General features: G+C 53.2%; 1 protein-coding gene across 1 annotated transcript in view; it reads right to left on the bottom strand.

Annotated features, from left to right (window-relative positions):
• The window catches only part of EPB41L4A (erythrocyte membrane protein band 4.1 like 4A), a 180509-nt gene extending 161712 nt beyond the window's left edge, over window positions 1–18797 (bottom strand). Inside the window, exon 1 of the mRNA XM_038532143.1 lies at window positions 18646–18797. Coding sequence (XP_038388071.1) covers window positions 18646–18744 — 99 coding nt within the window. The 5' untranslated portion in view covers window positions 18745–18797. The remainder of the gene's footprint in view (window positions 1–18645) is intronic.
• Between the last annotated feature and the right edge of the window lie 5586 nt (window positions 18798–24383).

Here is a 24383-nt window from a genome sequence, read left to right as displayed (position 1 = left end):
ATACCGTTTGATATCACTGACACGTCGAACCTTTAAAAAGCTTAACCTCTAGAACCATGGTTTCCGGGGACTGGGGAAGACAGGGAGATGTTGGTCCAAGGGTACAAACTTCCAGTTTTACAATGAGTAAGTCCCAGGGATCTGATATACAGCATGGTGACTACAGTTAACAAAACTGTACTATAATACTTGAAAGAGTAGATTTAAATGTTCTTATCATAAAAAAAAAAAAAAACACAGTAATTACGTGAGTTGATGTAGATATTAACGAATCCTGCCGTGGTAACCATTTTGCAATATATAATTTATCAAATCATCATGCTGTAGGTCTTAAACTTATACATTATATGCCAATTATGGTTCAGTAAAAGCTGTGAGTGGGGGGGTGGGGAGTCAACACTCTCCCCACAGGGTCCTCAGAAATAAGTGTGTGTAGGAGGGTAAATGAACACCCTTCAGTTATGTAGGAGGTGCACTGGGTCTTTCAGGAATTTAAAGAAAGTAGGACTCCCAAAAGCTGGAAAACTTGGAATATTCAAGAAATTTCAATGGAGCCCACTTAAAGACTAAGGGCAGCCAATAATCAAGTTTAGCATAATAGAGAAACAAGATAAAAACTTTAGCCTACCTATATGCCAGCAACACTCTGCTTTAAAAAAAAAAAAAAACAATGGAATAAAATAAAATTTGCATTCAAAAGGTAACTAAAGGGGCGGCTGGGTGGCTTGATCACTGAAGTCTGACTTCAGCCCAGGTCATGATCCCAGAGTCCTGGGATCAAACCCCGCATTTGGCTCCATGCTCAGCGGGGAGCCTGCTTCTCCCTCTGCCTTATCGCTGCTCATGCACTCTCTCTTTCTCTCTCAAATAAATAAAATCTTTTTAAAAATTAAAAAAAAAAGGTAACCAAAATGTGACTTTAGGAATAACCCTAAAAAGAAAGATGCAAGACTTCAATGACAAAAAAAAAAACTATAAAACTCTATTTGGAAGACAGAAAAGAAAATGTGAATGGTCATAGCATGTTGCTGAATGCCACGTCTGAATATTTCAGTTCTTCCAAAACAAAATTACACGTTTACCACAATCAGATTTAGATCTTAATGAGAATATTTAGAAAGAAAGGTGTTTTAAGGCTTAAAGAAAACAAAGAAAAGAAACCATGAGGGAACTGCTTAAAAACAATTAAGTCATGAGAGGACTTAAATGCTAGCTAAATCAGAGTAAAATGGATTTTAAATCAACAGTAATTCAGACAACGAATGGCACAGTAACATACTGATCAATAAAGGGAAAAAAATGTGAAATAAATCGAATGTATAAGACTAAGATTTGGGGGCGCCCGGGTGGCTCAGCCTGTTAAGCACCTGACTCTTGATTTTGGCTCAGGTCATGATCTCAGGATCCCCGTGTCTGGGCTTTGCACTGGGTGTGGAACCTGCTTAAGAGTCTCTCTCTTCCTGTCTCTTCCTCTCCCCTTGCCTCGCTAGCACTCTTTAAAAAAAAAAAAAAGGTAAAAAAAAAATCCACAGAGAAAAATAATCATGGACATAATTACATTAAAAATTAGAACTTCTTTAACTGGAGCTTAAAGGCAAAAAAAAAATCATAAGGATGTGTTCTTAATAAACAGGATAGAGCAAAGCTATTAATAAGATAACCCTGTTGTAAAACAGGTGGTCAGTAAAGTCCCTATTTAGGGCCTGAGAACTTTCTACCACAGGTAAATTTCTGCCACAGTCAAATACATACGGAAGCTGATGGGCATAGAAAGCATAGGTTACCTGGAAGATGGTATCGATATCTGCATTTTCAAACTAAGGAAGAATGAGTAACCTGCCAAAACCTCACTGTAAGCACCTTTGTTTATTAAAGAAAAAAAGTCATAAAGGATTTTGTCTGGGTTTGGAGATTTCAGCGTGGACAGTAAATAAATTTTTTCCTGGGCCTCAGTAATACACAGAGTTGCCCAAGCCATACACGAGGGTGGGATCTCTGAAATCCCCACTGTGGCTGCATGACCCCATGCATGACCCCAAGAGCCCTCAGCCCACTGTGGCTTCCCACGGGTAGGAAGAGACTAGAAATAGCACATTTGATCCTTGGTTTCAGTTTCATTTATCATGAAGAGCTAGTGATGCTCCTGCAAGCGGAGGCCACCTGGTTGTAGACCCTGCTAGGTACTCCCTCTACAACCCACAACGTGGCCGGTGGGGAAGGACCTCTGATGGGCATGTGGGGCCTCTGGGGGAAATACTCAGCTCTCATAGAAAGAGCCATGCCCCTGGCAGTCAGGGCCCAAGGAAGAAACACACTTGGGTAGTTTGGGCAAAGCCTGACAAAGGCAGAGGAAAGCACGGGTAGGGTGGGGAAAACCATCAGAGGGAACTCAGAATCCCACAGTACGTAACGAGCTTTTATCCACCATAAACCACCATGAGAGAAAAAAGCCAAGAAACTCAAAGAACAACCAATCCAGAGCCCTGCATTGTTAAAAACACTGAACCAATCCTGAACTGCCTGCCTCCAGATTTGTTATTTTGGGAGAAAAATAAACCCTGTCACCTAAAGCCAAAAACATAGTCAATAAAAAGAAAAGAGACAGAAAAAACAAAAAACAAAAAACAAAAACAAAAAGAAAAAAAGAAAAGAGACAAGAAAAATCCATCGACTGGTCTCTGTCTCTGGATCCACCAGAAATAGCTCACTGATACTAAAATAATTAAAATTGTGACCTAATCTAGCACATTTTAAGAAGACCCAATAGACCAAAGGACACAAGACTCAAAGAGGAAGACAGAAATGGGTAACGGCCAACCTCGTACGTTGTCTTACGGGCAAATCTACGTTTTTCAAATCATCAGGTACGAATCAGTCAGAGATGACGAGGCTCCAGTTTCACAAGGTCCCAGTGGGCGTCTAAAGTTCAAAGAACAGGGGATCCCTGGGTGGCTCAGCAGTTTAGCGCCTGCCTTTGGCCCAGGGCCTGATCCTGGAGTCCCGGGATGGAGTCCCACGTCGGGCTCCCGGCATGGAGCCTGCTTCTCCCTCTGCCTGTGTCTCTGCCTCTCTCTCGTCTCTATGTCTATCATGAATAAATAAATAAATAAAATCATAACCCCATAGGCCGCTCATACACCATCGGCCTCTAGCCCTGCCTACAATGTTCAGAGCCTTGGAAGCAGCTTAAAGTTCCACTCCTGAAGCACAGAGAGTGCAGTACATCTGTGGGCTGTGATTCCCCTTTGCCCATCAGAGCGGAGCATTTCAGTCTGCTTTCCTGCCTTACAGCAATGTGGGCAAAGGATGAGAATTAATTGCAGGGCTCGGGCCACCAACCTGTAAAGACTTCAGGCCAGGGAGGGAGGAATTTGTGCTGGATCTGAAGCTACTCCAACAGGCACTCAGCCTCAAGTACTCCCTGGAATAGCCCTGAGAACATGTGGATTAAACACATTTTCATCCCTTTCTCTGCCCATCTCTGTTTCTGTTTTGATGGTTTTGTGTGGGAGGAAATACAAATAAAGTGAAGTTATCAGCCTTTTCCTGCTCCAAAATAAATAAATAAATAAATAAAAAATAAAAAATAAATAAAAAATAAAAAAATAAAAGGGGGGCACTTGATGGGATGAGCACTGGGTGTTATTCTATATATTGGCAAATTAAGCACCAATAAAAAATAAATTTATAAAAAAATTAAAAATAAAAATAAAAAATAAAATAAAAAATAAAAAAATGAATAACGTTGATTTCAAGAGATTTCAAAACACATACGCATCTACCACAATCATTTTAAGGAAGGCAAAGAGATTTCTGAGGTCCGTCTATGGGACACAGTATCGATTTAAAAGGATGCTCGGGGAATGAAGTTTTCCAGGTAATTGAATTTTCCAGGTTGTTTTAATCCAATAAATGATTGTTGGATTTAATGGTCAGGCTCTGAGCTGTGAGAGCCAGAAGAGATGGGAATGAGCACTAACCTCAGGACATATTGCAGAAATAAAGTCTTAAAATGAATCTCTGGTATCAGCTTTCTTATTAGTCCTGTGTTTAGGATCAGAAATATAGGACACATGGCATAGTTGAGGATACAGATTCCAGTCGCACTGCCAGGGGCGGTGGGCTAAAGGGAGCGACCAGGCACAGGAGCTGCCTGCCCGTCAGCTCTACGAGCAAATCCCCCATGAGACCCCTTTAAGATCCCGTGCGGCTCAGGGTGCAGTGGCGCTAAGGTCTCTTCACATGCACTCTGCTCCCAACGATCCCCGAACCAACTCCCGGCCAGCTGCTGCGATGAAGCAGCTGTGCGAACCTGGGCACACTGACCGCCCACAGCGGGACAGCCCAGCTGCCACCGGGGCTCCAACACCTCCCCCATCACTTCAGGTACCTCCGAGGTAGGAAATGCCACTAAAAACAGGTGTCAGGCTTTGTTGGACTGCTCCCTGGATTTCTTACCAGGTGGTGACAGTTTCAAGAAACTACATTACGTAAATTTTCCTTTAGGTCGCAAAACGACGTTTAGATTTACTGCGAAGGCCTCCAAAGTGCAGATTTAGCAAGCTTCCACGTTATCAAATACACACGATCGATACGCGAAGCTGTAAGTGAGACAGTTGTGTACACGGAGCGTGTCGCCAACGTGCTAAAGCACCATTACGCCATCACGTCAAAGAGAAGGATTAGAAATTCAGATTAACCCTAAGCTGTGTTCAGACCTCATGAAATACACTCCTAACCTTCCGCCTTTTCCGTCCTTGAGAAACGGACACGTTACACACCCGGTTTTTAACAACCACCATAAAGGGGGTGGGGGTGGTAAACCTTCCCTGTCTCCTATCACCACACAAGGCTCGGCAGAGGGAAATTTTAAGATGCCAAACCCCAAGAGTTCCTCTCTAGGGCCCATGCATCCGAGGCAGGAGCCTGGAGGGGCGCAACCGCCAGCGTGGCAGGGGCCCGGCTGGTCCTGGAGAGGCGCTGAATCCCCTGCCGCAGCTTCTTTCAGCTTCCTGCAAGTCCAGATCCCCCCAAGCACCTGATGGAACCCATGGCTGGGAGCTCCCTGCAGGGCTGGTTGTGCCCTCGGGGTTCGGCGTCCCAGCCTGCGGGACGGGGCGAGGTGGCTGCATCTGAGGAGCCTGGGTCCTGGCCTGGTGCAGACGGCGTGCAGGGCCGCCCAGGTCCCCCCGGGGCACAGCGGCAGCGCGGCCAGTGCCGGGTCTCAGGCCGGCTGCAGGGGCTCCACGCCAGGGGGCCGCAGACGGACACACGTCCGAGTAAACTGTCGCTCGCGGGCCTCGGAAGTGCCTGGTCCTTAATTTAAGGAGCGTAAACTTACACTAAAGCAATGCGAAGAGAACCCAGAAGAGAAGTAGCCCCGGAAGAGCACTGCTGGACACGGGGAATGGGGATGAGCAGGGGGTCTAGAGCACAAGAGCTGCGGGTGGCGAGGGGGACCACGAGGATGGGAACTTAAAAAGCAAAGTTCTATCATTTCCTAATATGAGAAACTGATTTGTTCAAGACATCCCCTATGTCAGGAAACCTGGACAGCCACGTGCAGAAGACGGAAACTGGACCCGTTTCTTACAACATACACAATACAGACACTGGAATATTACTCAGCCATCAAAAAGAATGAAATCTTCCCATTTGCAATGATATGGCTAGAGCTAGAGTGTATTATGCTAAGCAACATAAGACAATCAGAGAAAGACAAATACAGATTTCGTTCATGTAGAATTTAGGAAACAACACAGATAAACAGGGGGAGGGAAGGAAAAATAAAATGAGATGAAAACATAGAGGGAGACAAACCATAAGAGACTCTTAATCATAGAAAACAAACAGGATTGCTGGAGGAATGGTGGGTGGGGGGATGAGATAATTGGGCGATGGGCATACAGGAGGGCACTTGATGTAATGAGCACTGGAGGTTATATGCAACCAATGAATCATCAGATTCTATCCCTGACAGTGTATGTTAACTAAATTGAATTTAAATTAAAAAAGAAATGTAAAGCTAATGAACTTTAGCTGTGGGGAGGCTCAGGGGTTGAGCGTTGGCCTTTAGCCCAGGTCGTGACCCTGGAGACCCAGGATCGAGTCACACGTGGGGCTCCCTGCATGGAGCCTCCTTCTCCCTCTGCCTGTGTCTCCGCCTCTCCCTCTCTCTCTCTGTCACATCTCACATGAATAAAAATATAAAATCTTAAAAAAAAAGTAGCAATCTTCTTTAAAAAAAAAAAAACTGACATAGCGTAAGAAGCACCTCATGTCACAGGCATCATGCGTGATACTCGCCAGGATCTAGGGTTGGGAGGGGGAGGGCAGTGCCGCTGCAGGGGAGGAAAGCGGGGGCACCCGGGGGCCACCACGTGGGTGTGCACAGCAAGGCCCTGATGGCCACCTCGCAGCCGGGCTCAACCACCGGCCCCATGTCAGGGTGCTCCTGCCCCAACTGGAAGCTCCCGCGGCGTGGGCCTCACCGCCCCCCCACCCCAGGCCCAGCACACAGCCTGAGGCCGACAAGGTTCCGGAATCTGTGCAACGGGTGTCCGGAGCTGTACCTGCTGTGCCCCAAGCTGCGGCCCAGCTCTCCCCCCACCCCGCAGCCCAGGGCCCACAGTCCCGCCGGGCTCCCCCGCGGTCCCTTACCACCCACTGGCTGTCGCCGCTGTCACAGTCTTGGGGCTCTCCCCACGCGTCGCCAGCAGCCTCCCCTCCGTCTCAGCTTTGTGGGGCAGCCTGAGCTCCTGCGCCCCGAAACCACACGGGGCCTCAACAGTAAGATTTGGGGCACACGAGGTGGTGCCTCACACATGCAGGCCTCGTCTACGCTGAACCGCCCTGACGGTTTCACGAATGTTCGCCCTGCACGCCCATAGCCAGCACGAGGGGAGGCCGCGAGCCCTCAGGGCTCCAGGTGGGGAGGCCCGGGCAGCGTGAGCACCTCCCCGGCAACCGCCCTTACCTGGTCCCCGACTTCAACGGCACCAGGTGGGAAGCGTTTAAACACGAAGGAATTCGAAATGAGAGTTTTCAGGAAAATCATTGAGTAAAGCAAAGGTACGCCTTACAGAATGTGCACACGTTTTTCAGGAGCCCTGATTTTCATACTTAAAAAAATGTATACATATGGGCTCAGGACATGGCATCGCTCAAGCGCAGGTGCCCCGAGCGTTAAAGCCGTGCTTAACACATCAGGTCACGCAGCGTCCTCCTCCGTGTGCAAACTCCAGGATTTTTCACCTGCAGACTCGCAAGACACACAGGTCTCTTCACCACGACACACGGGATATTTGTGCCATGAGGGGACCGATGTGCTGTGAGCCTAGGGTCCACTGTCCCTCTCTCCGTGAGTCACCCTCGCACCTGCACCAATACCTATGCTTCCGTGACACAGTCACAGCCTCCTCTCCCGGGGCGCCTCAGGGCTTACAGGCCATCTGAAGGCAAAGTTCTTCAGGGTTTATGGGACAAATGATTCTAGAAAATAATGATTTTTTTTTTTATTTTAAAGATTGTATTTATTTATTCATGAGAAACAGAGAGAGAGAGAGAGGCAGAGACACAGGCAGAGGGAGAAGCAGGATCCACGCAGGGAGCCCGACGTGGGACTCAATCCTGGGACTCCAGGATCACGCCCTGAGCTAAAGGCAGGGCAACCATTGAGCCACCCAGGCATCCGCGAAAATAATGATTTATCAAAATTCTCATGGTCCTCAAAATAAGGCAATTCAGATTTTTGTATTTATTTGAGAGAGTGCGACGTGGAGCATACACAGCAGGGGGGTGCAGAGGTAAAAGCAGGCCCCCACTGAGCAAGGACCACCGTGGGGGGCTCCACCTAGGTCCCCGGGGTCATGACCGGCGCCAAGGCAGACGCTTGAGCGCCGTTGCCACCCGGGTGCCCTGGCAATTCAGATTCTTACAAAGCCTAAATCATCATCAACTCGAAGTCGCCATCGCTGAGACAACAACCACGAAACTGCAGGTCTCCAGTCCTGACTCAGAATTCTATTCCTACGGGGAACTGTACCGAGCACGTCCTGCCAGATTTCCAAGCCGAAGCTTCATTCTGGGGACCCAAGCAGTCGCGCGGCCAGGATCACCCCACGTGACGCGGCCCCTCACGCCGGGTGAGCCCACGGACGCATGCCACCCTCCACGCGAAGGACACATCTTCAGCCCCAACCTTTGGAAGTGTGGCGAGCGGCACACAAAGGTCAACACCAGAAGGAGAGGGTGGCGGCGGCGGGAGGAAGCTGGTCCTTGTTCCCCAGGTGGTCTCTGCCCCACCCAACAAGCCAGTCCTCGGGTCCCTAACGCGACACCAATAATAAAGGCCTTTCGCGGACTGCAAGTTGGCTCACGGTGTAGAGCCCCGTAAAGACCTCCTAAGTCATCTTTTTGCTTTTTACTCTCCTGACGGCCTTGCGCCACGTGCCTAATACCTACGGGGTCTTTGTCACATCACGCACCAGGCTCCAGCTGAGCTCCTACAAGGCAGCGGCCTCATCCCCCTCACCTCCCTGACGCAGGTAAATAACCCTTCGAAGGCCCCTTGCCAGCAAGTGTTGGAGCCGCAGGACGCCCATCACTAACGCTCCACCGCTCTCCGGGGCTTGCAGGAGCTTCTCGGCCATTATCACTTTGAGCCTCACAAGGCCTGTGAAGCCGGAGGAATAACAGAGCATCGCTTTAATGTTACAAGGGACCAAGCAAGGCTCCAAAATACGGACTTTTCCCAGCTAGGAAACGAAAGCGCTGGAGCTGGACGCCGGGTTTCCTGAGCCCGTATCCTCTCCTCCCGCGACGCAGGCTGCCCTTTTGATTAAACGCTCCATCAAAGTATTTTCGTCAAGCACAGATTATTTCTAAATAAAATTCTAGGCCTCTCAAAGCATGCCTGTGGCTCCAGATGGTGACGATCGCATCTACCCCCACCCCCCGGCACCAAGGGTGCTGCCCGGCACACGGCTGCTGCGCCTGGCATTCGCACACACCCCTCTTCCGCAGCTGATGATGCATTCCTCGATGTCAACACCACCTTCCACCCCCAATGGGCTTCCGAGACCCAGTCCAGCCTCACAAGTCGTCACTTTGATGAGACCAAAGTCTACGTAGGTCGACACTCTCTCTCTCCACAACCCAGAACCCAGGAAGACTGGAAAACTGTGAGTTTTAAGTCGGACGCCAAACCTCAGTTGATGACTGTGGCGGTTGACCATCAAAACAGCTCCCAGTGACCCTCACCTCCACTCTTCAGGCTCACACAGTCGCTCTCACACCAAGGTCGGCTGGTGTAACCAAGAGAATATGGCAGGAGAGCCATCATGTTAAAAAGACTGTGGCTTCCACCTCGGCTCTGTCTCAGCAACCAGGTTTGGTAGGGAAGCCCCACTGTGCTGCAGGAGCACTTGGAGCCCAGGACGAGGCACAGGGGGTGGGATCCCACCGTGTGCTGGAGCACTCAGAGCCCAGGCGAGGCCCACATGGTGGGAACCCAAGGCCTGCCAACCTGCCCGTCAGTGAGCACAGAGCCAGCTTGAGCCCCTGACGTGATCGATGCTCACGCTCAGCCTGAGGATGACGTCATGAGGCCCTGACCCTGAATCATCCAGCCTGGCTGCTCCTGGATCCAGACCCACGTTACCTGCAGGTGATAAATGTTCTTTAAACCCTCCTCCTGGCTGGAACGTGCCCCACTGAATCGGCCCCGATCAGGGGACATGTCCGTCCCACCGCGACATGCACACGGCGTCTCAGAGTCTCTGCTCGCCCCACACACAGCCAGTGTGCATATCCCGGTGGTGAGCTGCCCCAGGGTCACGCGCTCGTTACAAGGTAGTGCCGCGAGCTGCGGGGGCTGCCACAGGACGCGTAGTCGACATACATATCATTTTGCCAGAATCTGGAAAGTTCTGAGTCTGGAAACACAGCCACCCAGGAGTTTGTCCTAAGACTATGTCACTTCCCCTAAAACAGCTTTTGTCTTAACCCTGCCTCAGCGCATACGCAGCCAGGACAGCCGCTGGGGCCCCCCATGGGCCCAGAGCCCTGCACGGCCTCACCCGCCAGGCCCAGCGCATCTTCAAACACCTGCCCCATAACGTGACGTCCAAACTGTGTCAGGGAGGAAAAGCAGAAAAGGTGGCCGTCCGAGGAATTGGGGAGAGTCCGCACAGCCTCCAGGTGCCCTGTAACCGCTGCAGACGCGCGAGATCGGTTATGGGGCGGGGAGCCCGCCAGCGCCCTGCTGGCCCCGGGAGCCCACGGCTTCACCCCTCTGCTCCCCCACAGCCTCCCTTCCTGAGCGCAAAGGGTCCCTAACCAGGTTTTAATTTTCTCTCCTGAAGAGATACTCAGATCGGAGCTAGAAGACTCAGGGTGAAAGGTTTACGAAATAAAGACCAAAGAAAAACTCCAGACCTTTCAGATAAATTGGCATTTTTTTTTAAAGCTAAAAAATTAAAATGCAACAGCATGGTGTTGCTCCGAAAAGAAATCCCATGTGAGGAAACTCTTCTTTTTTTTTTTTTTCTTTTTCAATTTAGAAAAGATTCCCTGGGACAAAAGGGCGCCTCCTCGAATTATGTACCTGAAAGGAGTGCCACAGAGCCACATTCCGGAGGGCAGCAGGAAATGAGGGCGGAGAGCCACCGAGATTTAATTCAGGGAAGACGGAGGGAGGAAGGACAACTGGGGGGGGTGAAGGGAGGGTGGAGGAGGGAGGAGGAGGAAGGGGGAGGGGGAAGAGGGAGGGAGGGAGAGATGGAGGAGGGGGGAGGGGGGTTAGAACCTGGGAGGAGGGAGGGAGGAGGAGGGAGGAGGGAGGTAGAGGGAGGAGGCTCAGAACCTGGGAGGGGGGAAGGAGGAGGGAGGGAGGAGGGAGGGGGAAGGGAGGAGGGAGCATCCAGGGAGGGGGAGGGAGGGGGGGGTCAGAACCAGGGAGGAGGCAGGCCTGGCAGGAAGGCCACTGGCTTTCCATCAACCCTGACCCCGTCCTCCCCACCAGCCCCCCTCCCCTGCCCCCGGGCGGCCAGGAGCCGGGACCCAGAGAGGCTCCTGAGGACGCTGGCCCCTCACGGCCCCTCGCTGGGTCTCTGTCCCCCCAGAACAGGCAGCCCGGCAACGTGCCAGGTGCGCCCCGAGACTGGCCTGCCCTCTGGCCCGGCGCCTGCTGCACACCCGTGGGCAGGGGACCGACCGAGGGCTCGCGCCGGCAGGACCAGGTTCCAACGGAGCCTGGTCCCAGGGGGCACCGGGCAGGTCCCGGAGCGAGGCTTTCCTCCCCGGGGGCCGCCCGCAGCCCGCAGGCCGCCGGGATTCCCAGGTGTCAGCTGCCCCTACAGCTCCACCACCACGTCCCCGTCGGTCCCCAGCCCTGGAGCCTGCCCTCCCGCCCGAAGCCCAGGAGCCAGGGTGGTGCAGTGTCCTCGGTGGTCCCCGGGCACCGACATTGCTGTCCTAGGAGGAAACCCCATGCCACGCTGCATGGGACCAACCCGCAGCAACTCCTCGCTGTGTCTCGGGGGACGGTCAGAGCCACACGCGTGTTCAAGGATCTGCTCCCCGGACGCGCTACATCTTCACCCGCAACAGCGGCAGGAGCACTCGGGACCCAGGCAAGGGCCGTTGTCCAGGCCTCGACCAGGCGGCTGCAGGAAGAGCGCACAGCACGAAGGCAGGTCCCCTCCGCACCGCGACAGCAACAGTCAAGGGCCACGCAGGGTGCTGGGAACCCTGACCATGCAACCGAGGGAGCCCGTGACGCGGCAGGCCCAGCTCCGCTAACGCTCCATCAACCCTTCCATGTGACCCTACCTGCTGACGCCACCCACGTGCCTGGCACCCTTCCAGGTCCTCAAGGATGTGACAGTGGATACGACGGTGCTTTACTGCCCCCGGGAACTTTGAGGGATTTTTCTTTCTTTTTCTCAAAATATTACACGTCAGATTTAACAGAGATGGCTCTTTGCTAAATGACAAACACCCATTCCCTTGCCGAGGAACTGGCAAGTGGGCCATCGGAGCACAACGGACAACCGGGAATTAATCTTCTGTTGATTGCCGATCGACTTTCGATCCCGGTGTCCAGACGATTCGGTAGGGAGCTCACAGGCCCAGAGCTAGGGGTGTCACAGGCGGCACCTGGGAGCGAGGGGGAGCCTCGCCGCCTGTGAGCAGCACAGGCCGGGTAACAACCGGCCCTGGGGGACCAGCATCACATGCCGGGGCATCCGGCACCAGCAGGGCCCCCAGCGCACAATGGATCACACACAGTGTCACGAGCTGACACCTTCACCCCTATGTGCCCATGTCGTCACGGCCTCCCGGTCATCCCCGGTCATCCCAAGGCAGCGGCCACAGCCCAGCTCTCCCAGGAGGGACCCACCAGCCTGTTCCAGGGAGGCCCAGCCAGTCGCAGGCATAGCGGGGCAGGGACACGGGCAGCCGCAGGTGACCGCATGCCCGCGGAGGCTGCCACACGCAGACCGAGCTGGGAGCCGCGAGAATGCTGGACGGGAGCCAACCTGACGACGACAGGTAAGGCCACAGAAACTGGGCCTGGCAAACTGGGCTCCGGACAAAGCCCAAGGTGGGGCCCGGAGGGCTGGAGAACCTGCAGGGGCTGGGGGCTGGCTCGGGAAGCTGCCTCGGTGCGGAGACGGTGCGGTACCGTCCCCCAAGGCTGGCCCGGTTGTCACCTCCCTGCCCCCGGGTCCCCATCCCCCAAGGCTGGCCCAGTCCTCGCCTCCCCACCTCCAGCACAGGGTCCCCGTCCCCCCAAGGCTGGCCCTGTGGGTGGGCTGGGACCAGTGGCCCCGTGGGTGGGCAGCCGGGCTCACACTCAGCACCTCTGGCCCAAACCCCTCATCCTAACTTCCTCCTGGCACCGCGACATCCCTGAAAGCAAACTTCTCACACATTCAGAAGCCGTTGCCAGACCCTTGATCTCCGGTGATTATTCAGAAAGCCCCCAGGGGGACCTCCCAGCAACCCGCTGCTTACAGGGCGATGGACTCACAGCACGGAGGAACTGTGCTCTTTGTCCCTGAGACAGCGGAACAGGGGTCGCTGGTGGCTCAGTGGGTCAAGTGTCTGCCCCCAGCTCACATCATGCTCCTGGGGTCCTGGGATGGAGCCCCACACCTGGTTGCACACCTGGCCCCACACCCGGGCCCTGCTCCTGGCCTGCATTGGGCCCCGCACCTGGCCCCACACCAGCCTGCATCGGGCCCTGCACCCGGCCCCATACTAGTCCCCACACTGAGCCCCGCACCCAGCCCCGCGCCCAGCCCCTCATCAGGCTCCCTGCTCAGCGGGGGCCCTGCGTCTCCCTCCCTCTGCCGGCTGCTCCCCCGCTTGCCCCCTCTCTCTCTGATATAGAACCAAAATCTTTAAAAAGCAGAACAGGAACACACACGGCTCACGGGGCCACGTGACCCGCGTGTTCTGGAACGGCAAAGACTCACCCAAGTCCAGTGACAGGCTTTTCGAGTCACGAACCACCCTGGCTGGTTCTCGACCTCCACACACCCAGGCCACAGCTGAGCAGGTCACGGCAGGTGGTTGCTTGCTCTCCGCACGCGGAACGTAGAAACCAATGTTGTGACGCAGAAGGGGGCAGCTGCCCTTCAGAACCCCAAGCCGGAACACCCAGGGGGCCCAGCGGTTTAGCGCTGCCCTCAGCCCAGGCCATGACCCCGGGGTCCTGGGATCGAGTCATGCGTCGGGCTCCCCGCATGGAGCCTGCTTCTCCCTCTGCCTGTGTCTCTGCCTCTCTCTCTCTGTCTCTCATGAATAAATAAACTCTTTAAAAAGAAAAAGGACCCCAAGCAGGCTCGTGAGGGACGTTCCCGTGTGCTACACCTACGGCTGAAGCACGGGAGCCGCACGTGCAGGCTGCCAGGCCCCAGCCCCACGGAGGCCGCGGGCACGCCAAGTCCCGCCCCGACTGGCCAAATCTGCTAGCCTGCAGAAAAATACACGGTGCACAGGAAGGAAAGACTTGTCATTTGTCCCAAAAACCCAGTATTTAACTTGTTGACACCGTGTGTGCCCTTAGGCCTCAGAGCCGCATCCGATGCAAGACAAGCGGTAGCCCCGCAAGACAGGCGCTTCACTGGCCGAGGACTCCGCTGTCCTCCCGTCACCTAGAGCAGGAGACAGGCAGGAAGGGGACTCGCGTGGCGACCCGCCCTCTGGTCCGGAAACACGCTCTGCTCCCCCAGGGGTCCCGACCCTCCTCTCTAGGTTGACCTCCATCACCACCCACGCTCAAAAGCAACCAAAGATCCAAATGATTATTCTTTCCTCCAGTAAGTCTACTTCCAACACAGGGCTTGAACTCATGACCTCAAGGTCAAGAGTTACATGCTCCTCTGACTGAGCCAGCCAGGTGCCCCCTAAAAGCTCTGCATTAGTCAAAGTCTAGTTCAAAGTCGGTTTAAGCTTAGCTTTACAGAATTCAAGAACAATTATATTAACAGGACTTTAAAAAAAAAAAAATGCGGTCCACCAAACACGCAGGAAATCGCAGTAGAGAAGCACAGCCGTTAGGTGCTGGAAGTAACCAGCCATGCTTCTCCCCTTAAGTTACTCTTAACTCACTCGCAAACCATGTTTGATAAATGGTATGTTTAATAATGTTCTCCAAGGAAAAAGACGTCTACGATTGGGGCATTTACGGTTTGAGGACCTTGGTAGGGCTGCATCACAGAACAGAAGTTGGCTAAGAGATGAGAACTTACATGTTCCCACCACAAAGGGGATGGACGTGTTCGTTACCTTAATGGGGGGATAGTGGGACGCCTCCCGCAACTTACGCTCTATCAAATCACATTGTCCAATTTAATCTGATTTCATTTGTCAATAAATAATAAATAAAGCTGAAAAAATAGTATGAATGGTTTTAAAAGCAAGCATCCATTGGTTTTTGTTTTGTTTGTTTGCAAGCAGCCACCTGAAGGAACAGTCATGCCACCGTCTGTCTCAGACAGCCACGGCACAGATCCCCTATCCGAATTTCAAAACCGAGATGCGGCGTCGCCGAGGGGCGCTTCCATCCCAGTCACATCTAACTCGGCCTCCAGCCAAGACCCGCAGCACGCTCACCTTGACAGAAGCGCGGGTGCAGAACTACCTGCTTCAACCTATGGTTCCCAGGTCCCTGACTCCGGACCTTAGGAGGCAATTCATGAACGCAGGTGTTTACGCACACACGTCATACGATTTACGAAGCGCTGGTGCCTTGCCCCGTGTTCCCAATCATCTTAGCCGCTTTCTTCACCAGCCCAAGAAGAATAAAGTTTACAATTCTTGGGAAGTGAGATGCATATAATTTAAGTCCCCGCCTTCTAACCGTTCTTCTAGTTTATTAGGAAGTTTCTGATCAAAGCATCAACGCTGACTCACAGCATTTTTTCAGAAACCTCGCGATGATTAGGAAGTCACTTCATTTAAAAGTTAATGGGTAAATTGTACACTTCAACTGTGTGAATTGTATATCTCAGTAGCACCTTTAAAAAAAAAAGTTAATGGAGTTTTCATCTTGCTGTCATGTTGGTTTCATTAATTTCATCAAATGCAACAAAGGGAAAAACGAGCACCTCGGTGGTTATTACACCGCCGCTCAGAGCTCTAAAACCGCGCCGAAACAAAGACATTAATCTAGTTCGTGTTTGCAGCAGCAACTTTGAGGACTAAATTTATCATCAAACCTTGTAATGTTTTCCCCCCTGAGAATCTTTTGCTAATCAAATAACCACTTATACAAGTACTTTGCACCACAATCAAATTTTGCTTTTTCAGGGAACAAAAAGAAAGGTCTCTACCTCCCCCGGCACAGAGAACCACAAAGGACGCAACAAAAGTTTCCCTGAACAAACATTACTCAAAAAACTGAAAGACCAACCACAGCAGAAATTCTTACTTAAATAAACAACAGAGATAGCAGCATAGAACAAACAGCTAAAAGCTATTGTGGGGGCCGACACCAAACCAATAGCTTTGGTTTTATATAAACTTGGGTTCTCAAGTCTTGGATGGGGCTCAAACTGCCAACTCCGTGCCAAAGACTTCCCGCTTATCAAGGTGAGGTCACCTCTAAAGCAAGTTAAGAAGCAAATTTCTATATAACATCAATATGAATACAAACATATTTTACTGCTTAAATAAAAAATGGAAAAATCATTTTCCGTTTAAATGCTACTCATCTTGACACATAAGATGTGCAACTATTGTCTCTAGGCTAAAACGCTTTCCATGGAAGCAGACACATCAAATTTTTTTTTTTCTAGTCGAAAGACTTTGATCTAAACTGCAGGAAATCACTTCATAAGTAACTTTTAAAAAATTTTTTTCATAACTAACTTTTTAATTTGTAATTTGGTGCATCAACAAATCCAAAATGTGGGCTTTTGTTCCCAAAGTGGCACACAAAAAAAATGTTTTTACCAAGCTTCTCTGATATTTCTTTTATCTGAATTTACGACACGTAATCGTTTTTTAAACTCACAGTAATACAAGCAAATTACTAAGTAACTAGGAATCAATAAATTTGCTTCCTTGAAGGGATGTAGGTGAATAATCTTACATGCAAAATGAACTCTCTTCATTTCATTTGAGACAGAATGTGGAGAAAGGTCATCTCAAAATGTTAGGAAACCCTTTTGAAAAATAAAAAAGATTTTTGTATTTTAATTTCAGGGGAAAATGGGCTAACTGACATCATATGCTTAATTATGACTTTCATTAATAATAAAAGTTACCAAGTGTACTCTCCTGGGGGAAACACCCTAATAGTAGCTATTGGCTATTCCATTTACATTTTGGGTTACTATTTCATTTACAAACTAGAGTTAAAGAAAATGCCAAGTGTGTACAGAATAATAACATACACATATCCATTCAATGTTTGAACACCATCTACTCTTGAGATGCTGTTCGTACCTTACTGCGGTTATAAATACACACGTGTGTTTAATTTAGGACATACCACAAGTAGATAGGTGCTTAACACATGCATTCAATGGTAGCCTGCTAGTCACAGATAACATGGTTAACTTCAACAGACAGCATCTGTGTTACACATATGGCCATCAAAATAATCGTGGCATGCTGTTGTGACGCTGAAAGAGGCCAAGCCTGTTGCAAAATGACTACTTCCAACAAAAGCCTGCTTCCATTATTGTTTAGTTGAATGGCATGTATCCAAGATAACAGCATTATAAAGTTGCTATTGCCTTGGAATCACTCACCGATTTTCGATTTTCAACGTATTTGCAAAACAAGATAAGCACCATCAGGTTATAAAAAGTAATCACGGATCAGGATTCTTTTATTCATGTTTCTTTGACAAAATCATTCCATCTGATCCCAAGTCCTGGCTGCTCTCTTGACAGAATAATGTACACGCTCCAGGCCGGCAGGGATACGGCTTTCATAGTTAAATAGGAAGCTCACGCTCAGGCTGACTTCAGATTTTGCACTTCAGAAAGATTTCTTTGTTGTTTTTGTGTCAGATCATCCGTTACCTTTTTCTAATTGTTCCTTTCCCCAAGCCCAAGAGAAGCTATGTATCATCAAAATTTTACATTTTGCGATTTTTTTTTTTTGCCTATTTGCACAGGACACCAAACAACTGCTATATCACCTCGAAAAGTTCTTTTCCTGATTTCATGGTGGCAGGGGAGGGGGGAAGCGGAACATAAAAGGTGAAAATATAAAATATGAAAATATGAAACACCCTTTTCTCCAAGAGTCTTTTATCGGCCTTGAAAGGAAACAGCCACTGGGAGTGTGTCGACTTGTTCTTATAGTTCCCGGGAAACAATGTTGCAAACACTTTCCTACACGGTTTAACTCGCTCTGCGGCTCTAACTGGGGGCGTTAGGGCCCCTGTCCTGCTGCGGAAGGGCGTGTGAACCGCGTGCACGGCGGGAAGCTGAGCCGCAGGGCGATGCGGGAGGCGGGCGGCAGCGGGCCTGGCTCCCGGGCCGCCCTGCACAGAGGGGGCGCCTGGGCCTTCCCGGACTCCGGGTGCTTCTCGGGCCCGCTGCGCTAAGTGTGGGGAAGAAGACAGCGGGGTGTTGCGATGGCGACCGCCTGCGACCACCTGCGCTCACCTGTGACCCCCTGCGACCCCCTGCGCTCACCTGCGACCCCTGCGAGCGGCGGAGCAGGCGAGCGCAGGCGCGCCCGTCGGGGGTCGGGCGCAGACCCGCGAGCCCGGGGCAGGGGCAGGTTCTCCGGGGCGACGGCAGCACCTGCGCTCCCAGGACCGGCAAGCGGGCGCAGAGCTCCGCCCGGGGCGCCGGCGGGGGGTGCGCTGGGGCGTGGGGCGCGCTCGCTCGGGGCCGGGGCCGGGGCGGGGCCGGGGCCCAGTCCGTCCCGGCGGAGCCCACCCGGCGGCGGGAGGCTGCCCCGGGGACACGGCCGGCGGGCGCGCCTCGGGGCTGGGGGGCGCCGCGGGGCTCGGCGGGCTGCGGGTGCACCTGGGGGCGGGGTAAGGGGGCGCGGCGCACTGCCCCGACCCGCCCGGGAGGTGCTGCCCCGCCCCGCGACGGCCCGGGCTCCGCGCCGACCCCCCGGCCAGCCCCCCGCCCGAGCCCCCCGCCCGAGCCCCCCGCCCACCTTGATGCCCTGCTGCTGGCTGGTGAGCGTCAACTTGGCGTCGTCGAGCAGCAGAACTTCGCAGTAGAAATCCTCGGGCGCCGCGCAGAAGCAGCCCATGTCGGCCGCCGCCGGGAGCCGCGCCCCGGGCCCCGCCCCGCCCAGGCCTCGCCGGGTCGTCCGCGCCGCGCGGGCCCGAGCGCCGATCCCGGGGCGGGGAGGGGGGAGGGGAGGGGAGGGGGCGGGGCGCCCGCGGCGTGAGCACCGGGAGCCGCGGGGAGGGCGGCGCGGGCGGCGCTGAGCGGGGGCGGCGGGGCCCGAGCATCCTGCGGCCGCGCGGCTCCGGGACGGGGGCGGGGCGGGGCGGGGCGGGGAGGGACGGAGGGAGGGAGGGGCCTGCCGGGAGCACCCCGCCCCCCGCGCCCCGGGGCGCGACCCCCCGGCCCCGGAGGCGCCTTTGTGTCGGGGCAGCGCGGGGCGCGCAGGGCCAGGGGCGGCGGTGTCGCGCGGTCGGTCGGCCGCCTCCGCCCCGGGCCGGTGAGCTGGGGGGGGGGGGCGGGGGGCGGCTGCCGTCCGGGGCAGTGGGGCTCCTGGGGGGGCAGGGCTCGGGCTGGGGCTCCTGGGGGGGCGGGGCTCGGGCTGGGGCTCCTTGGCGGGGGAGCGCGGGCTGGGGCTCCTGGGGTGGAGGGGGGCTCGGGCTGGGGCTCCTGGGGGGGGCTGTGGCTAGGGCTCCTGGGGTGGAGGGGGGCTTGGGGCTGGGGCTCCTTGGAGGGAGCTCGGGCTGGGGCTCCTGGAGGGGGGGCCCGGGGCTGGGGTTCCTTGGGGGGGGGAGCGCAGGCTGGGGCTCCTGGGGTGGAGGGGCCTTGGGGCTGGGGCTCCTTGGGGGGGGCTCGGGGCTGGGGCTCCTGGGGTGGAGGGGGGCTTGGGGCTGGGGCTCCTTGTGGGGGGGCTCGGGCTGGGGCTCCTGGGGGGGGCCTGGGGCTGGGGCTCCTTTGGGGGGGGCTGTGGCTGGGGCTCCTTGGGGGGGCTGTGGCTGGGGCTCCTGGGGTGGAGGGGGGCTGGGGCTCCTTGGGGGGGGCTCGGGCTGGGGCTCCTGGGGGGGTGCTGTGGCTGGGGTTCCTGGGGTGGAGGGGGGCTTGGGGCTGGGGCTCCTTGGGGGGGCTCGGGCTGGGGCTCCTGGGGGGGCCCGGGGCTGGGGCTCCTTGGGGGGGGAGCGCGGGCTGGGGCTCCTGGGTTGGAGGGGGGCTCGGGCTGGGGCTCCTGGGAGGGGGCCCGGGGCTGGGGCTCCTTGGGGGGCCTCGGGCTGGGGCTCCTGGGGGGGGCCGGGTCTGGGGCTCCTTGGGGGGGCTCGGGCTGGGGCTCCGTGGGGGGGGCTGTGGCTGGGGCTCCTGGGGTGGAGGGGGGCTTGGGGCTGGGGCTCCTTGGGGGGGGCTCGGGCTGGGGCTCCTGGGGGGGCCCAGGCTGGGGCTCCTTGGGGGGGGGCTCGGGCTGGGGCTCCTTGTGGGGGCTTGGGGCTGGGGCTCCTTGGGGGGGGCTCGGGCTGGGGCTCCTGGGGTGGAGGGGGGCCCGGAGCTGGGGCTCCTTGGGGGGGGCTCCTTGGGGCAGGCTCGGGCTGGGGCTCCTTGGGGGGGAGCTGGGGCTGGGGCTCCTGGGGTGGAGGGGGGCTCGGGGCTGGGGCTCCTTGGGGGGGCTCGGGCTGGCGCTCCTGGGGGGGGGGGGGCTCAGGGCCGGGGGCGCGCGGGGAGGCGGGAGCCCGGGAGCTGGGGGCGCGCCGGGCGCAGGCGGCGGCTCGCGGGCAAGGTCTCCCCCGGGGGCAGCGGCCAGGGTGCTCGCGCAGGGGCCGGGCGGGGGCGGAAGGCGGAGCGGAGCTGGGGGGCGGGTGCCCGGCCCGGGGCGGCCAGGGCTCCGGGTCCCAGGGCCTCTGCGCGGCAGGCACGGCTCCCGGGCGGCAGCGCCCCCTGCTGGGTGCCGGGGGCGGGGCGGGGCGGGGCGCGGCGCCGGGCGGAGCAGGTGCAGCGGGTGCGTCTCTGGGTGGCGCGGGGCAGGGGGGCGGGGTGACGCCAGGCCTCCCGGGACACTTGCCGACCTCCTACCTAGCGTTAGGGCCGGAGCTTGGGCGTCCCTCTACGACTTACAAGCTAGATGGTCAGAACTCACAAAATTCGCCTAAAACCTTTAAAATGTTTAAATGGAAATGAACAATTTGCAACTTTGGAGAGAGTTTCCTTCCACGGTGATTTGCCACCGAGTACCGTCTAGGACACTGGCTCTCCCGTTGGGCGCATAAACGTGACTTAGCGCAGTCCCCGCAGGGCAGGGGCTGGACACCCTCCTGTTCCCTGTGAACTTTACCCAAAGCCAAGCAGCGGACCCTATTGCATCTTCCAAGGCTTCCGTGAAATGGAAGCAGGTGTTGAATTCCTAACGAAACTCCATGTCCAACTTTGGGTTGTGTTGTCAATGTTTTGCCTGCCGTGACTGACACATTATTCTGGATTTTAGCGTCTTTACCTCTAGAGGCTTTTCGGTAACACAACGTTCCTGACGTAAATTACCAAACGTGATGGAAAGGCTTCGAAAGGGCCTTCCATCCTCCAAGAGGGTCACCTGTTACTTGCAGAAACAGAAGATACAGTCCGAGTGTAATCATTGGCTCCCCGCTTCTGAGTTTTGCTGCCATTTGTTTTTGGCCCTTTGACTTTGGTTTGTTTTGCTTTTGTTTTACTTCCAAAGGTAATGAGAAGGCTGGGGGCTTGGGGTGGGGGCAAGGATTCTGTTCCAGGAGCCTCCTAAGGGAAGATACAAAGCCATAGATTCCCATATGTATGACAGCCCTTTCTCAGTGAAGCACTTTCTCTTCCATTTCTTTCAGAGACTGGAAAAAAGAAAAAAAAAAACATTTTAACACAAAATTGGAGTTTCCTAGAGATCGTAGGAAGATTCCACAGATTGTTTGTTTATTTGTTTGTTTGTTTTAAAAAACAGCCTTATTGAACTATATACTTGGCATCCAGTAAACTGCATGTATTTAAAGTATACAGTCTGGTAAGTTTGGCATATGTATACACGAAACCACTACAACCATCAAGCTAGTGAATGTATTCATCATCCCCTAAAGTTTCCTCCTGTACCTTTGTGATTTTTCCTTCTCATTTCTCACCACACCTCACCTCCCAGGCAACCGCAGATCTTCTTTCTGTCACTATAGGATAGGGTCTCTGCACCTTCTAAACTTTTACAGAAATGGGGTAACAGTGACAACTCTTTTTTCCTTGTCGGTCTGGTCTGTTCAGTCAGCATCATTGAGATTTGTCCGTGTTGCTGTACACGTCGACCGTCCATTCGTTCCTATTGCTCAGTAGTTCCTTAATGTGTGTGTACCACAACTTGTTTATCCATTCATTTGTGTGGTTTCCAGTTTTTTACCGTTACAAGTAATACAAATTTTATGAATCCTGCTGTGAGGGTTTTACCAGTCAGCTCAGGCTGCCATAGCAGAACGCCACAGACTGGGTGGCCTACACAAGAGACACTTCATGTGTGCTCACATGATCTCCTCTTTTTGGGAGGCATGGGCATTAGCACAAGCCCTACAGAGTCTCTTCTTATAAGGACACTACAGCTATCTTATCAAGGCTCCACCCTCATGACCTCTTTTTTAACCTTAATTACCTAGTTATAGGCCCTGTCTCCAAATATGGTCACACTGGGAGTGAGAGCTTCAACATATAAATTTGGAGGGGACACAGTTCAGACCATGGTAAGGATCCTTGTCTTTGTACAGACATGTGCTTTCATTTAAGTAAAAAAAAAAAAAAAAAAGCAATTGATTGAATCATAAGGTAGCTAAATGACAAATGAGCACATGAAAAGTTGCTCAACATCATTAGTCATTAAGGAAATGCAAGTTGAAATTACCGTAAGTCACCATCGCAGACCTGACAGGAGGCCTGATACGACGCCACCATTCCCAGGGTCGGTAAGGACGTGGAACAACTGGAATTCTCCTCCTCTGCCGGCGCGGATGTAAGATGGCATGAACCCTCCGGGTAACACTGACAGCTTCTCAAAAAGTTCCACGTGCAGCTTCCACGGGATTTTGGAGGGAAACTTTCTCTGCCTATCCACAGAAACAGATTAACAAGACACTATTTGAACACAGTTTTCACCGGGAAAATAGTATCATTTTCAACATGTGCATCCCACAGTACAGTCTATTTAAAACCTTTGATCTCTCTTCAGAGATTTTTAGAAAAGTACTTTCTTTGGTCAAGATGACATTTCGTCATAATAGGCTGACGTAGGTGAGTCAAATGACAAACAAGTTCATAGTAGGTGTGTGTTATGGAAATATGTAGACCATCTGTGAAGGCCTGCTCCGACCCCATCCTGGAAGAAGCAACTTCCCTCCACCTACAGCTGGCCCCCGACCCCTTGCCGAAACGAGCACTTCAAAATGCCAGACGGAATTCTTTCGAAAGCACCGTATTCTTCTTAGGGAGATGTCTTTAAACAATCCGTGTCTTTCATCATCTTTTTATAATTTTGCATTTTCCAAACTCTGGAAAGTTAACAGTAATTTGCAAAGAGAAAAGAAAAATCTTAAAAACATTGACAGTAAATAATATAATTATTTGACCACCCAAAGGCAGGGCGGGAAGACTCGTTTAAAACACAGACTGCTGGCCCCACCCCAGAGTTTTAGACCCAGTACTATAGAAGTGGAAACTGAAATTTTACGTTTTTAACAGATTCCCAGCGGATGCAGACGCTGCTGGTTTGAGAAACACTGCTATAGAGATTATCTTTCGGATAGATAATGAAGGTTGGACCTGATTACCTATAAGTAATTTTTTTCAAAGGGGGTGGCTCACTCTTTACCCCCTATTAATCTATCTCATCCATCAAAATAACGCCTGTGCAAGAAAAGACTATTGAAGACCCTGCCAAGTAGGTTACGTCGGAAAGAGTAGTTTTTAAGGAAGGTAGATACCCCAGTTTTAGTTTCAGCATACTACTGCCCATTCTATTCAAACACCTTACTCGTTTTTCTTCTGATTATAGTATGTGCTCAGGCACATCCAGTTTTAAGACCATCCTGCCTCTGACGCACTGCGTATGTATGTCCCTAACCAGCCTGCTCCTCCACGGGGGCCTAGATCCTGCGTGCTGCGGCGCCTCGCGGGTGATTTCCAGAGAAGTCATCCCCCAAGACACAATCTAAGCTGTTTCTTCATCTTTGTGCTCTCCCTATAAACGTTCTTTGGGGTTTACCGAAAATCCTTACTTTGCAGTTTTCAATCCGTGTTGGTGATGCATGGATACGGCTTGTATTTAGTTTAAGTGGTTTGGAGCTTTCGCTCTGAGAGTCCCCTGTTCTCCCTTCACTGTTCAGATGGACACTATCACAACAATGGGGGCGGGAGAGCCGGCTGGGAAGTCTAGCCCCTTTGGGGACCTTTTTTGGTTTTTGGTTTTTAAAGAACTGCTTAAAGCTGATGATATTAAAGCTCTTTCACAGTCCACACACCCACGAATAAGGAGTTGTTACATTAATTCTAGTGTATGCATGTAATAGGATTTCCAGCAACTATGAGAGAAGACGGGGTGGGTATATACGCACTGACATGGAAAGTGAGCCAAGGTAAGGAATGAGGCAAAAAAAGAACAACTTATATAATAGTGCCTATAGAAATGTTCATTTCTGTTTGTTTTTATTTTTTTAAGATTTTATTTATTCATGATTCTGTTTGTTTTTA

This window comes from Canis lupus, chromosome 3 (assembly GCF_011100685.1).
Source record: "Canis lupus familiaris isolate Mischka breed German Shepherd chromosome 3, alternate assembly UU_Cfam_GSD_1.0, whole genome shotgun sequence".
Taxonomy (NCBI): Eukaryota; Metazoa; Chordata; class Mammalia; order Carnivora; family Canidae; genus Canis; species Canis lupus.
This window is presented reverse-complemented; position numbering and strand designations above follow the sequence as displayed.